Below are 12957 nucleotides of genomic sequence, written 5' to 3' on the forward strand. Positions count from 1 at the left end.
CTGTGTAATTGACTTAGAAATGTGGCAAGAGACATGACCTAGTATGGTAATATTTAGCTGATACTTTGTCACAGTTTTCTAATTTGTATGAAAGCTTCTTCTGTTTCTTACTGTATAATAAACTGTTGCTCACAAAATTACATATCTGTGCATATGTAGTTACTATATTCTTCTACTCTTCCCAGTTTAAAAACGCCCAATCTGTATTCAAACAAGGCATATAATAAAATAGTTTCCTTAAGAAAAAAGAAGGGGCAATCTGAATCGTGAGCTTCAGCTCCCATTAAACCTGTCTGTGCCCTGGGCCTGTACAGATTTTGTAAACTCTGCACTTAGAAGGTTTTTTCGGTTTGGGGTTTTTTTGCCGTCTGGCTTCTAACGTCTCCCCTGTACTGCTGGCTGAACAAAAGCGGCCCTCCTCCGTCACCTCACAAAGGGATCCAAACGGGTTTCAGTAATACTCAGACCATTTCCTTGGCAAATGTGGCTGGAGAAGGAATCCCGTTAGGAGCCGCGGCGGGTTGCAGCCTGGCTGAGTGTTGGCTGTGTTGGCAGGTCCGGCGCGGCGCGGGACGGGCCCGGAGCAGCAGCGCCGCGGGAGCAGGTGGCGTCTCCTGGGAGCCGAGCAGCCTCGGGGGATCTACGCTCAAACTGTGAGTTACCTGAACATGGCAAAGGGAACATCACAGAGCTGTAGAGACCGGAGAGGGACGTGTGCACATGGTCTGACAAACGCTGCCTGTGGCAGTAACCCTGTTCTGAGCCCTGCTTGCACAGGGAATGCTGACGGGAAGGCATTTCTTACCGTACCCCTGCCTTTAGAAACCCCTGTAACTGTATCTGTCATTGGCGGGGAGGGTGAAATATGCTGGTTCTCAAGGACAGGCTGCAGGAGGCAGCCGTTTGCTTTGGCCCCGATCCAGTAAAGCACTTTAAAAGTTCAGCATGCATAAATTCAGCCAAAATTTAAATCCCAGTGAAATCAATGGGATTAAAACACATGACTAAACGTTAAAGCTGTTAAAGCTCTCTTTGCCTTGGGGTGCCCTTTCTGAACTGAAGCCTTGGGGTTTTTTTCTGAAGCGCAATTGTTTAGGGATAATACTTTTTGCTTGGAGTATCTGCTGGGTTAGGTTACTTACATGTTTGTTGTTTGGGTTTGGATGCCGGATAGCTTTGGAGGAAAGGTTTTCAGGTAATCAAAATAAGCTCGTGCTTCTCTGGCAAAGGAAGAGTAGACACACTTCAGAAAGGCCAGAACGCTTCTGCCGCTTTCCCTCCCCACGCTGCAGTAACGGGGTAATTTAAATGCGAGAAGCCGTTGTTAATGCAGCATTAAACTTCTGAGAGTGATCCTGTTTCTGGTGAGTGATAGGAACAGAGGAGCATGACAGGCTTATAAAGAACTCTCCAAAAATAACAGCTTAAGATTCATTTGGTCTTTTGGTTTGGCATTTTGGATTTCATGCCCTTGGCCTTTGCTGGCTGTGCAGTTCCCCGTCTGGAGAAGACGGCGCTGGGCCTCGTCGGGGCACCTGCCGCCCCGGCTCCGGGCGAGAGCCGACAGAAGTGGCCGTGGCCGCGCCTGCTGCCGCGCAGCACGAGGCCGGAGCCGGGGGCACGCTGCGCCGGAGCCGGGGGCACGCTGCCGCCGGAGCCGGGGGCACGCTGCCGCCGCAGCCGGGGGCACGCTGCGCCGGAGCCGCAGGCACGCTGCGCCGGAGCTGCGGGCATGCTGCCGCCAGGCCCCCGCGCCGCAGCCGCGCAGGACAGGCGGCAGGGCCTTCCCAGCGCTCCTCACGCAGCTGGGCCAGTCGTTTGCTGGCACCCGCTTTTGTTTCAGTGCCAGTGGAAATCGGTATGGAAAGCGTTGGTGCCAGTCAGTAGAGATAATAAAGTTAATATATAATCATAGCTGTCCTGAGAATGACATGGGTAATATTTTTACATATAGAAGAGATACTGAGTCATCAGTGACAGCAGCTTCTCAAATTAGCAGATGGTGGCCCTAAAAGAAACCATGTTTTTGTGCCTTACCCCTCCCTTTATTCCCAGACCGAACAAAGATAACTAGGTAGTAGCATCTGCTGATGGGATATTTCCTGTTAAACTCACCTGTCTGCCAGAGCTGAAGATGTTCAAACTATGGTGTATATAAGGTACAAAAGGTATAATTAGAATTTAGATATATCAGAAACTCGAGTTGGTTTTAATTATGTAAGACGGACATTTTGGACAGCTGTAAGAAATAATAACAGAATGTAGTGAGCAGAGAGATGATGCCTTTGCTGCCTCCATTGCTGTTCGCACACATGAAGTGCAAAATGTAAATTTTGCCTTATCTGAAGCCAAGCCATTTCCTGCGTGTCGGGCTCGTGTCATTGTTTGCGTCGTTCCCGCGAAGGAGGTCGAGCAAGGCTTTCAGAATGGGTCAATCCAATTTCTCTGCCTGCGAGGGCTGGACCGTGGCATTCGAACCTGGCTCAGGGGCCTGGCGGACTGAGCGGGGCTTAGAGCAGGCTTTGCTGTTCGCCATTCTGTTATCACACGTCCATCGCTCGCTCACTGATGCTAGCGCTGAGGCTGTGAGGTTCTCTCCTCTCCCCGGGGGGGCCGCGGGCTGTGCGGGGCGAGGCTGCGCCCCCCCTGCACCGCGGCCGCCCAGACCTGCGGCTCTGCGGTCAGCACGGCGGGGGCCTCCGACACGGGAACTCCGCCACTGTCAGGCTGCGTGCAGCACAGCGCAGGGAAAACAGACAAAGGTGTTAGTAATGGCTGTGAAAACTTAACTTTTATTATCTGTTCACTGTATACAAAACACCATTCTGCATAGTGATTACCTATTTGTTGTACAGTTGACAGCGCACATCAACACACAAGTGCTGGGAGGCGAGCGGCGTGGGCGGCGTGAGCAGCGTGAGCGGCGAGGCCAGCGCACCCGCGGCGACGGGGACGGGCGCCTCGTGACCACCGTGCGCGGTAAGAGACGGGACAAAGAGCGTTTACCAACGAGCCAATCTGAGAATGCGGATGACGAGAAAGCGAACAAATGTATCCGATACACAATTTCCAGAGTGATTAGGGGTTTTACAGAGGTGGCTGAGAAGGATCAATATTTTTTCAAACACTTCCGTTTTTAAAACTATTAAAATTTAGTGATAAATAACAGAATCTCACAAATCTTTAGGGGCAAAATGCTCCACATTTATTTACATATGAAATGTGTTTAATACAGTTGTAATGGACATAGTGTATAGTAACATCTGACAGCAGCAAGACTTTTAAGGAACCAAACAATTACTACTGTATATCATGCAGCTATCTATATATACACAGTTTGTTTTAAAAAAAAGTACAAAATTGGTTTTTTAGGGATACATACAAGGTATAAAATGCAAAAAGAAACCAAAAATATAACTCTCACAGAGAACTATATATGAAAGGGACAGTATGGTACCTTTTGTACGTCGTGACGTTAGAGCCACGACTGCAATGGCCAAGCGAGCCTCGGGGGCCTGTGCTGGAGCTGGAGCCCCAGCTGCACCCACACAGCTGGTGTGTTGGCCGCTGGCACCGAGCACCAGAACGTCAGGCGTGAGCACACGGCGCGGGAAACGCCAGCCCCGGCGCGGGGGCGAACCAGGGACAACGCAAACACATACTGCTGTGTACCCACTTCTATAGAACCTTTAATAAATACGTGACAAAAAACACCCTTAAAAACCTATTCCTCTAATTACAACTTATTTGTTAAATCCAGAACAGCCCAGCCCTTTTGTAACAATTTGAGCTTTGATCACGAGCACCTGATGGCCTAAAAAAATCACTTCATGATACACGGTTGTGCAATTACACTTTTCAGAAGTACTTTATCGCTCTAGGGGGCCTGCACCCGTTCTGGTGTTGCCACCTCAAACCAGCACTGCATTTACATATGCAGTGGTACTTTTTCTTACTTTTTTTTTTTCCTTTTTTTTTCAATATATATCTTTTAAGAGAAAGTTTAAAAGCTTCCTTGAGCATTTAGAAGCACGAGTTCTCAGAATGTAAGTCTCCCCTTCGCCTGCCTCCCTGCCTCTGCACCCACAGCTCACCTTCCTCCAGAACATCCGCATGAGAAACAGCTGCAGAGAACCTAAGAACTGCCCCAGCATTCAGAACTCTGATAAAGGAACCTACCAGGATAAAAACCAAAACAAAACAGAAGAACCCAAACTTTCCACTAGATACTGATACAAACACATAACAAAGAGTATAAAAGTTATTAGTTTAAATATATACAAACTCTCTTGAACTCAAATACTGCTTCAGTGGGTCTGAGGATATAGACAATGAGGTGACGGGGACACTTTTATGCAGAATATATTGCAACAGCCTGAACAGTACTGTTAACACTGTTATACCTTGAACTTTCTGTAGCAAAAATGTCATTAATATTCCAATGTGGAGAGAGATTTCTGCATCCCAAATGCTCTGATCACTTCTCAGCTGAGCTCATTCTTTTTGATTTGATGAAGGCCATGCCATGTGTTCTCATGTGAGTGTTTAAGGCCGCTTCAGTTTCAAAAGTCTTTGCGCACACTTTGCACCTTCTGTCGGACGCCGCGCTGTCGGACGCCTCATCCTCCTGATTGGGTTTATTCTCCTGCTGACTATCCTCCCCAGACCCGTTTTGTTTTGACACCGGCTGAGGCTCCTTCAGCTTGTGCACGATGAAGAGGTGTCTGGAGAGGGACACGTGGGACGTGTAGCAGAGTCCACACTCCCTGCACTGGTACGAAGAGCCATCGGATTTATGCTGAGGAATGTGTTCATGAAACTGGAGAAGATTTTCTGTTGTAAAGCCACAGACAGCACACTTGTGAACTTTGAAAACGTTGATCTTGAGCTTCTTCAGCGGCTGAGTGATTGCGCCTCGCGGAGGCCTGAACTCCAGCACAGGTTCTTCCAGTTTGCGCTTTGGACTGGGAGCCTAGAAAAAGCCGTAAACGGTATAGACAACGTCAGCATAATCACGCGGTTCTGTTCAGAACTATTGCCAACTTGCAAACTTGAAAAACTTGCCCTTGGTAGATTCCAGTACAACTTCGATAAATACAAGATTTGAAATAATACAAGCAAATACATGTTATACGTGTTGGAAAACTAGGGGCTTTCTTTACTATAAATTGCAGATAAGATCTGTTTTGTCAGCTCTGATATAGAGCTCCAGTATCTAATATGCTGTATAAACTGAGTAACTGCATCCAAGTCCACACACCAATGAGACTCGAGTTGTGTACCGAGCGCAGAATACCAGCCTCGAAACCCTGAAGCACTACCTCTAGAACACAGTTTGAATTACTTAGTATTATTCCATGCCTGAAATCTGACTTGACAGCTTATCTCCTGATTGTCGGTAACTAAACTAATGTCTTGCCAAAGGATGGACCAACAGGCACAATTTTTACAAGTAATTAAACTGATCACTTTTATATTCTCCTGGTTATTCTTCGACACGAATGTTCCCCAAGAATCCTCTGCATCTCATGTAGCTCACATATGCTCAGTAATGTTTATGAAGACAATGTATGTAGTTGCAATATTTTCAATGCTTAAATAAGACCACAATATATTGGGCTGAAGGAGTCACGTAAAGGACAATAGTACATCAGACATGTTCATGTCTCTGCTGTCAGCTTTGGACTTGCCATCACAGGTGAAGTTCTTGATCACTTAGAGCCAAAACCCATTAAAAACTGTTGTTAATCTCTGCATGTAACAAGCCTTCGGACAGTGCTGTCATCTTAGTTTTGCCTTCCTCCTAACACTCATCACCAACAGAAGGACAATTCCATTTGAAGGGACCTACACGGATCTCCCAAGTGATTACCTTTGCGTCTTCTTTCACTTCCCTTTCTTCCATATTGGTTGATTCAGTCATCTCCTTCACATCAGGGTCTTTAATGCCGTGCATCAACTGAATGTGTTTCTCCAGCATCAACCGCTTGGTGAAAGTACGTCTGGAATCCGGGCAGTGCCTACATGAGCACAGAGCAGACACAGATTCAAATGTCAGGCTTAACAAAGGCCATAGGATTCTGACGAATATCAACAGGACCGGTACATAAATCCAGAGCGGAGTACGACCTATTGAAGATAGTGACAATGTTTTTCCAATCACTTGGAAGTGTTCTGAGAAACTGATCACAATCACAAAATAGAACTAGAAATGTTTGAGCAATTCAGAGCAAATGATAAGTTCTCTGGAAATAATATCCAAAATGGTACAACACGTGAGTCAGAATAAAAGCTGGGAGCATCGAGTTTGCTTGTTGGACCTCTGCTAATATCAAACTGTACTTTCTATTAGACACTTCCCCAAGTTCTCAATTTAAATGCCATAGGGAAAGCAATCACCTTCCTTGTAGGATGAATTCTAGCTCCAAATGACGCTTAATTCTGCATTCAAATACTTTGTGTCCTTGGAACTAGTAATTCCCTCTCAGGTCACCTTGAAGCGCCTTGTGTGCTCTTGGGAAGAGCCTTTCTCCTGAGCTCCGCTTTGTGACGTGTCGTACGGGCGTCTGGAGGAAGGGCCGCCCAACACGAACTGCAGGGGACAAGCTAAGCTGCAGTTCTCTCTTTCCAAGTCTCTCTCCTAAGGTTTTTAACTTTTTAAATGCTGGGGTGTGTGGGTTTTTCTAAGACAGTTCTGCAGGCCTTCTGACATGAAAACTGAGCGCCACCATGCAAATACATACACAACTACCATAGGCTCATAGAATGTCCTGAGCTGGAAGGGACCCACAAGGATCGTGGCGTCCAGCTCCTGTCCCTGCACAGGACACCCCACAGTTCACACCCTGTGTCTGCACGAAGAGATACAACAGAAAGTTCAGATCTTATCCGACAGATTTTTCTATTAAATTACGTATCATCTCTCCAGCCACTTTAACATTGCTAAGGATTTTTAGACATTACACAGTGTTTTATGTATGAGAAAAATTCTACAAATCCCGGCTTTTGTAGGTGAGAAGCGTGGGCTGTACATTTGAGAGACTAGGGCAAGGCCAGCTGCGCCGCCGGCGCTGTGCCGCGGGCTCAGCGCAGCTCGGGGCCGCTGGCGCTGTCCCGCGCCGGCCGGGCTGCGTGCCCGCAGGAGCCCTGTCCGTGCATCTCAACAGTGGACTCGACTGAGTGAACGGGACACTGGCTTTATGTCATCAAGGAAAGAAAGTCAACTAACAGTGTTTGTTGTTGGTTTTTACTCTGTTTCTAAATAAATAAAAGTAGAACTTACGAGCATGTATAAACCTTCCTAATGCCTTTGTGCTTGATACGATTGTGACGACATAAACTATGGGATGAACTGAAAGATTTGTCACATTGTCGACACGGATGTTTCTTCATTTGCTTTAAAAAAAAAAAAAACAGAAGAAAAATACATTAATTAAAAAAGCTCAGTAACTGCAGTGTATGTGCACGTTCAGCAGCAGGAGCGACCCGTCACTTACCGCGCGGGCAGCGCGTCCCCAGGTCCCAGCCCTGCCCCGAGCAGCCGGCCGTGCGGAGCCGCGCGGCCAGGGACGCGCACCCTGCCCCAGCCGAGAGCCCGCGCCCCGCGCGGGGCCAAGAGAACTTCCCACACCCTGCCCCAGCCGAGAGCCCGCGGGCCAAGAGAACTTCCCACACCCTGCCCCAGCCGAGAGCCCGCGCCCCGCGTGGGGCCAAGAGAACTTCCCCAAAGAAGCCACAGAGATCAGAGCATTATTTCTGGATCAGTAAAGGCAGAACAGCGAGAGACTCGCTTTCACTGTGAAAGAACCTTCCCTCCCATCCCCAAACTGCGCTTGCGGTTCCTGAGGGAGCTCGTCAGCCACCTACGCGGGGCTGAAGAGCACATCACGGACACGGACACACCGACAGAGCTCCGAAAGGCGTGAAGAAACGAGAGGTATGGCCTGATGGCATCCTGAGGGACACCTGTTCCCTCCGGAACAGAAGGGGCAGGAAGCGTCGCCCCAGCTGCACGTGGCCACGGGACCGCCAGGATCTGAAGAAATCACATCTGCAAAGCCGCGGACTGTACAGAGTGAACAACGTGGTTCTGCCCCCTAAACTCCACCAGCCCCAGCACTCCGTTCAAAGGGCACATCTGATCAACCTGAGCAGCTGCAGGACGGAACTGGAAGTATTCCCCATCAGGTTTCCTGCTTCCTGTGCAGGTAACTACATTGTTCAAGCTCGTATCTGTAATTTTTGCTATTTTGGCAGTAACAAGGAAATTGAAACAAGATCTTGGAAATTAAATCCAAACGCTGGCCAAACAAATCTAACTGAAGACCTTTCCAGATTACTTTTCCAGTTTACTTTTCAAAACCCCAGTCCGGGTCAGGATGCCACACTTGTCACTCAGTATAATAATTCCTGCCAGAATCGAGGTGTCCTGGGCCTGAAGAATAAATGGATTTTATTGGAACCTCACTTATTCTCACCTTCTGAGGAAGTGATAAGCTCCTAAACAGTGGAGATGCACAATAATCCATACGGACATTGTAATCTTACGAGAGTCAGCTCTAGTGCCTGTTCACCAGTAATAATAATAATAATTTTTAAATTCTCAGTCCTAAACACTAACATGCTCAAGGCACATGGAAACGCTTAAGGAACTGAAAAACATCCATCTTCCATTTGTGCTCCGAGTGCTGCACTTTGTGTCCATGTTCCTGCTCTCCCCCATGGCTGAGGAACAGCCCCAGCCCGCCAGCGGGGACGACGGAGGCCGCGTCATCACCGACCATCAGCACGTGCAACCAAGTCTGGAGGGAACGGCGGAGGGTTTGTACAGCAGAAGAAGTGCTGTCTGGGATGGCTGAAGGAGCAGGAGCTGTTACACGGGCATGAGAGACCTTTCGCTATCAAGACCAAAATCACATGGAGCGTGGCGGAAGGAAAGAAAAGCAGTTCTGAAAGGTCGTCTGTGCGAACGCGAAGCAGCTCATTAGGAAACATGAGATGGTAATTTTACCAGAGCTAGTCAGTGCTGTTAGAGGCACAGTACTGCTCAACCTAGACCTCCTTTTCATGTTTAAAGGCCAATTAAATCAACATATTTCACTCCTAAATTGTTACAGGTGAAAACCTGGCAGTGTTTACACACAGTGCGTGCTCGTTAATGCTAATACACTTTGCAGTATGGGTTTGCAGTATGCTTATGACTGCAATGCAGTCAAGGAATTTATAAAATACAATAGCAGGTGAAGCCACTCGCACTGCGCTGCACAGACGAGCTCAAGCGGGCAGCCGCGTGTCTGCCGAGGCCGCGTCCATGCAGCAAGCGCAGGGCCGTGCTCGGCTGGACCCCGTCCCGCCCGCCACGCCTGGCAGGGTGCCGGATGGAGACCCAAACACGATTTGGGAAGCATTAGTTTGAGCAATGGCAGCCAACACCAAAGAACTGAAAAATCAGTTGTGTAACTGGGTGCAGGATAACCTATTGTACAGCATCTTGTCTTTACCGGATGACAGAGGATGTTCAATTAGATGTACAGCATCCTTTCATAGGAACACCTACACAGGAGCCGTGGGGAGCTCAGCACGTCAGCCCGGCCGAGCGCAGACACACGGCGTGCAGTTCCAGGCCAGGAGCTGCCCAGCCTGCTCAGAACCTTTGTCTGGACCAAGAACTCTGCAAACAGCACTGTTGGGCTCGGGCAGGCAGCGAGGCCAAGGCAGCTCCAGCCCTTCCTACCCGAGGGCTGGCTCACGATCAGCTTACGTAAGTTTCTAACAAACGTTCTCCATAGATCATTTTAGAGCATTTAACGCACACCTATCATTCTTAAGAAAAATAGTCTACAAATTAATTCCATTATTTATTAGACCCATTTCACGTACTTAGTTATCTTATGCTCATTTCTAGTCTCTCTACAATAAAATGTATCCATAGAAGTTTAGTTTTTTAATATAGTAATTTTGAAACTCAACAACTACTGAAAATTTCAAAAGGTCAGCAAGGAACGTAGCAACTGGCCTTTTATCACCCATTTCTGAAAGACACGGAGTTGTGTCTCTATTCATTTTAACATATATATGCCCCGCATTATTTGAGGAACCACTTGAACGGGGATTAAAAATAGCACATAAATGCAAGCAAAGAGACAAGCCTTTAGGCCAGGGTTTGAGTGCAACACTTATCTAATATTTGATGGCAAGGGTTGTTCCTGAAGTAACGTTGCATGTTCTTATTAAACATCGGAAAGATACATATTTAAAGCTAATATTTAGAAAGCATTATCAACGTGCTACTAACCTTATTTGACGTGCCTCGTGCCACTTTGTTGCAGAGGTGATCAGACTGGAAACCACTCTCTAGTTCACTCTGCAGCGACACTTTCATTGGGAGGTGCTGTGGTTTTGTTTTTGAAAATGGCATCGATGTCAAATGCATCTGTCTCACAATTATTTCCTTGCCAGTAAAAGCACTGATGTGTTAATATTTGAACTAACAGGCAAAACAGAGTAGACCGACAGTTTATGTGCTGCTAAAGAGACTGACGTAGACAAAAAACTAAACTATGACTGTATGAACAAGTATTCACTGCACGAGCATCCCACAGGGGCTGCGACACGTTGTACGAGTTTCTTTAGAGACCCTGCCCAGCAGAAATGTCAGGAGTATACCTGCTAGGCTCAGAATGGAAGAAATTAACAGCTCATCGGTGACTTCAATGGACAGAAATGCAAAAATTGTCTTTTAAAGCAACTGAAGAAATCAAATGGCGACCACATGATGTCAGCTGTTTGTCTGCTTTTCATGCCCTCAGGCTGTAAAAGGAGAACCAGGTAAAGAAAACGTGGTTCTGCAAATCATAATGCTTGGTTTTGTGTGTTTGGCTGCAGGGGCTGGCGCTGCAGTCACTGCGGGGAGGAGAGCGGGAGCTGCTGAAGGACAGACGGACAGACAACTGCAAACAGCCTCCGGCCGGTCACGGTGCTGTCTGCTTCGAGTCCTCAGGAGAAGCGAGAGGTGAGACTCTGCCGTTTCAGCTTTTCCATAAAATGTTTATAAGCAGAATAAACTAATTTGCACAACAGCTTTAGACATAAGCACTGTAATCTGAAGGAACCTCTTGAAATGTGTTATCGTTTACCATAGCATATCAGTATCCTAAAAACAACAGATTTTCACGGAGGATGACTTTCCTCCACCCAGACGCTCTGCTGTGTCACTGCAGTGCAGCACAGCACCTCAGTCTGATTCCGCGCCCAGCGCAGGCGGGAGACGGATTTAAAGGGAGACACAGGCATGTACGCTCATACAGCGCAACCATAGTTCACTTCAAATCAGCTCCAATCCTGCTGCTTTCAACTCAAAATTCAACATGTCAGCGCGCCTGACTTGTTGGCTGAACGTACAAGTGTAAGATTAGAGCAACAGCTTGGCCTCGGAGAGAATCTGCCTTTACAGTGAAACGCCGTGCGGCCCTCACTGCGCCCAGAAAGCAAACGTGCATTGCCCAGCCGAACAGCTCCAGAGAGGGACCCGAGGCACAAAGGAAGGACCGAGAACCTGGAGCACACTACATGACTCGGACGAGGTCCCGCAACACCCCTCACTCTGTCCACCTCCAAGAAATTTTGGTACAGGATGAAGAAACCTACAATTAAGCAAGAGTGCATGGATTTTCTCAGTAGAACTATGCAGAAAATGACAAAAACTAAGCAGCCAAAGACAGGAAGATTAAATCCATGTAGGACTGGAGAAGAGTAACCATGGAACTTAAAGGAATTATTTGCAAAAACACAACTGAATTTTGAAAAAAATACTTCATATTTCAAGTTTAATTAACTTTTTTGTAATTGAATATTATTCATTTACCTTTCCATGTTCTTTCCTCATGTGAGAGATGTAAACGTCTCTCTGGGTGAAGAGCCTGTCACACTCCCAGCACGTCCAGCCAGGATTGGCCACTTTCTTGGGTTCTGCTTTCTTCATGGGAGAAGCAGATTTCTTCTCCAGCTTTTCTGCTCCGTTGACAGCCTTTGTGTCCTCTTTGTTGTGACTGGCTGAGTTCTGAGTTGGGGGTTTGGTGCTGAGGGGCAGATTTATCCCCAGGTTTGGTGGCCCCTCAACACTTTTCAAAGTTCCATGCATAGACTACAATAAAAGAGAAAAAAAAAAGGTACAAAAGTAACACAGACATGTACAATTGTATTGAAAAAGTGAAAAGACCATCCAAATCAAAAGCCTTCATTTACTTCTTTGTCACACTATTATCAGATCACATTCTTAACATGATTAAGTAAAGGCAAGGCCTCCCATACAGAGAAATTGGCCAAGAGCAGTAACAGCCATCATGCGTAGCTGAAGAGTTCTCTTCAGTGGCTAGGCATTTTCACCAAAAAAAAGACACTGTACGTTAGGTTTAAATTGCTGCTTCCTAAGGAAGAAAAAAGGGCTCACGAAGTACTTAATGCCAGGCTTCATTTCTCGCTTTACTTACCTACAACAGTTGAGCATGCTCCTTTCAAACTACCTGACTGGAGACTTCTGACCAATTTTGACTTGGCACGTTGGTAAACAAGACAAGAGAAGGCAGCTCCGTTGTTTAGCGTGCGCCAGCGTTAGGCCCTGCCTGGCTCCGGGGTGGGAGCGGCCTAGCGGGGCGGCAGTGCCGGCACACGCCGCGGCTCTCGGCGCTGGCGCTTCCTCACCGCGTTTAACTGAGCGCTGAGGAGCAGGGAGGGAGTCCTCCTCCGCCGCCGCCTCCTCGCCCCGTTTCTGGAGCCGCTGTCACCGCGCGGGTTCCTGAGCCCGCCCAAAGCTGACTGGTCCAGCGTGCGGCCCGCGGCCAAGGTCTGACATCTGCAACACCAGCCATCCCTAACGTAATTATTGTTCCTACAGGTCATCTCAGAAACAAAAACAACATTCAATACATTCTTGATTCTGAGAAAGCACAGATTCAAACC

At 47.5% G+C, this 12957-nt stretch overlaps 1 protein-coding gene and 1 long non-coding RNA gene across 6 annotated transcripts in view; one reads left to right on the forward strand and one right to left on the reverse strand.

The window, feature by feature from the left end:
• Positions 1-2783: 2783 nt before the first annotated feature.
• On the forward strand, positions 2784-11013 carry LOC309451032. Its single transcript, XR_014186166.1, has 3 exons — positions 2784-2979; positions 9547-9760; positions 10885-11013. It is a non-coding gene; the product is annotated as an uncharacterized lncRNA (long non-coding RNA).
• The window catches only part of ZNF532 (zinc finger protein 532), a 35941-nt gene continuing 26166 nt past the window's right edge, over positions 3183-12957 (reverse strand). For all 5 annotated transcript variants that reach the window (XM_082074414.1, XM_082074415.1, XM_082074413.1 and 2 more), the window contains 4 exons: positions 11864-12142; positions 7283-7395; positions 5873-6020; positions 3183-4972 (listed from right to left, as the gene is read on the reverse strand). In XM_082074414.1, coding sequence (XP_081930540.1) covers positions 4478-4972; positions 5873-6020; positions 7283-7395; positions 11864-12142 — 1035 coding nt within the window. In that variant the 3' untranslated portion in view covers positions 3183-4477. The remainder of the gene's footprint in view (positions 4973-5872; positions 6021-7282; positions 7396-11863; positions 12143-12957) is intronic.

The sequence above is a fragment of the Streptopelia decaocto genome, assembly GCF_964273445.1.
Source record: "Streptopelia decaocto genome assembly, chromosome: Z".
NCBI lineage: Eukaryota > Metazoa > Chordata > Aves > Columbiformes > Columbidae > Streptopelia > Streptopelia decaocto.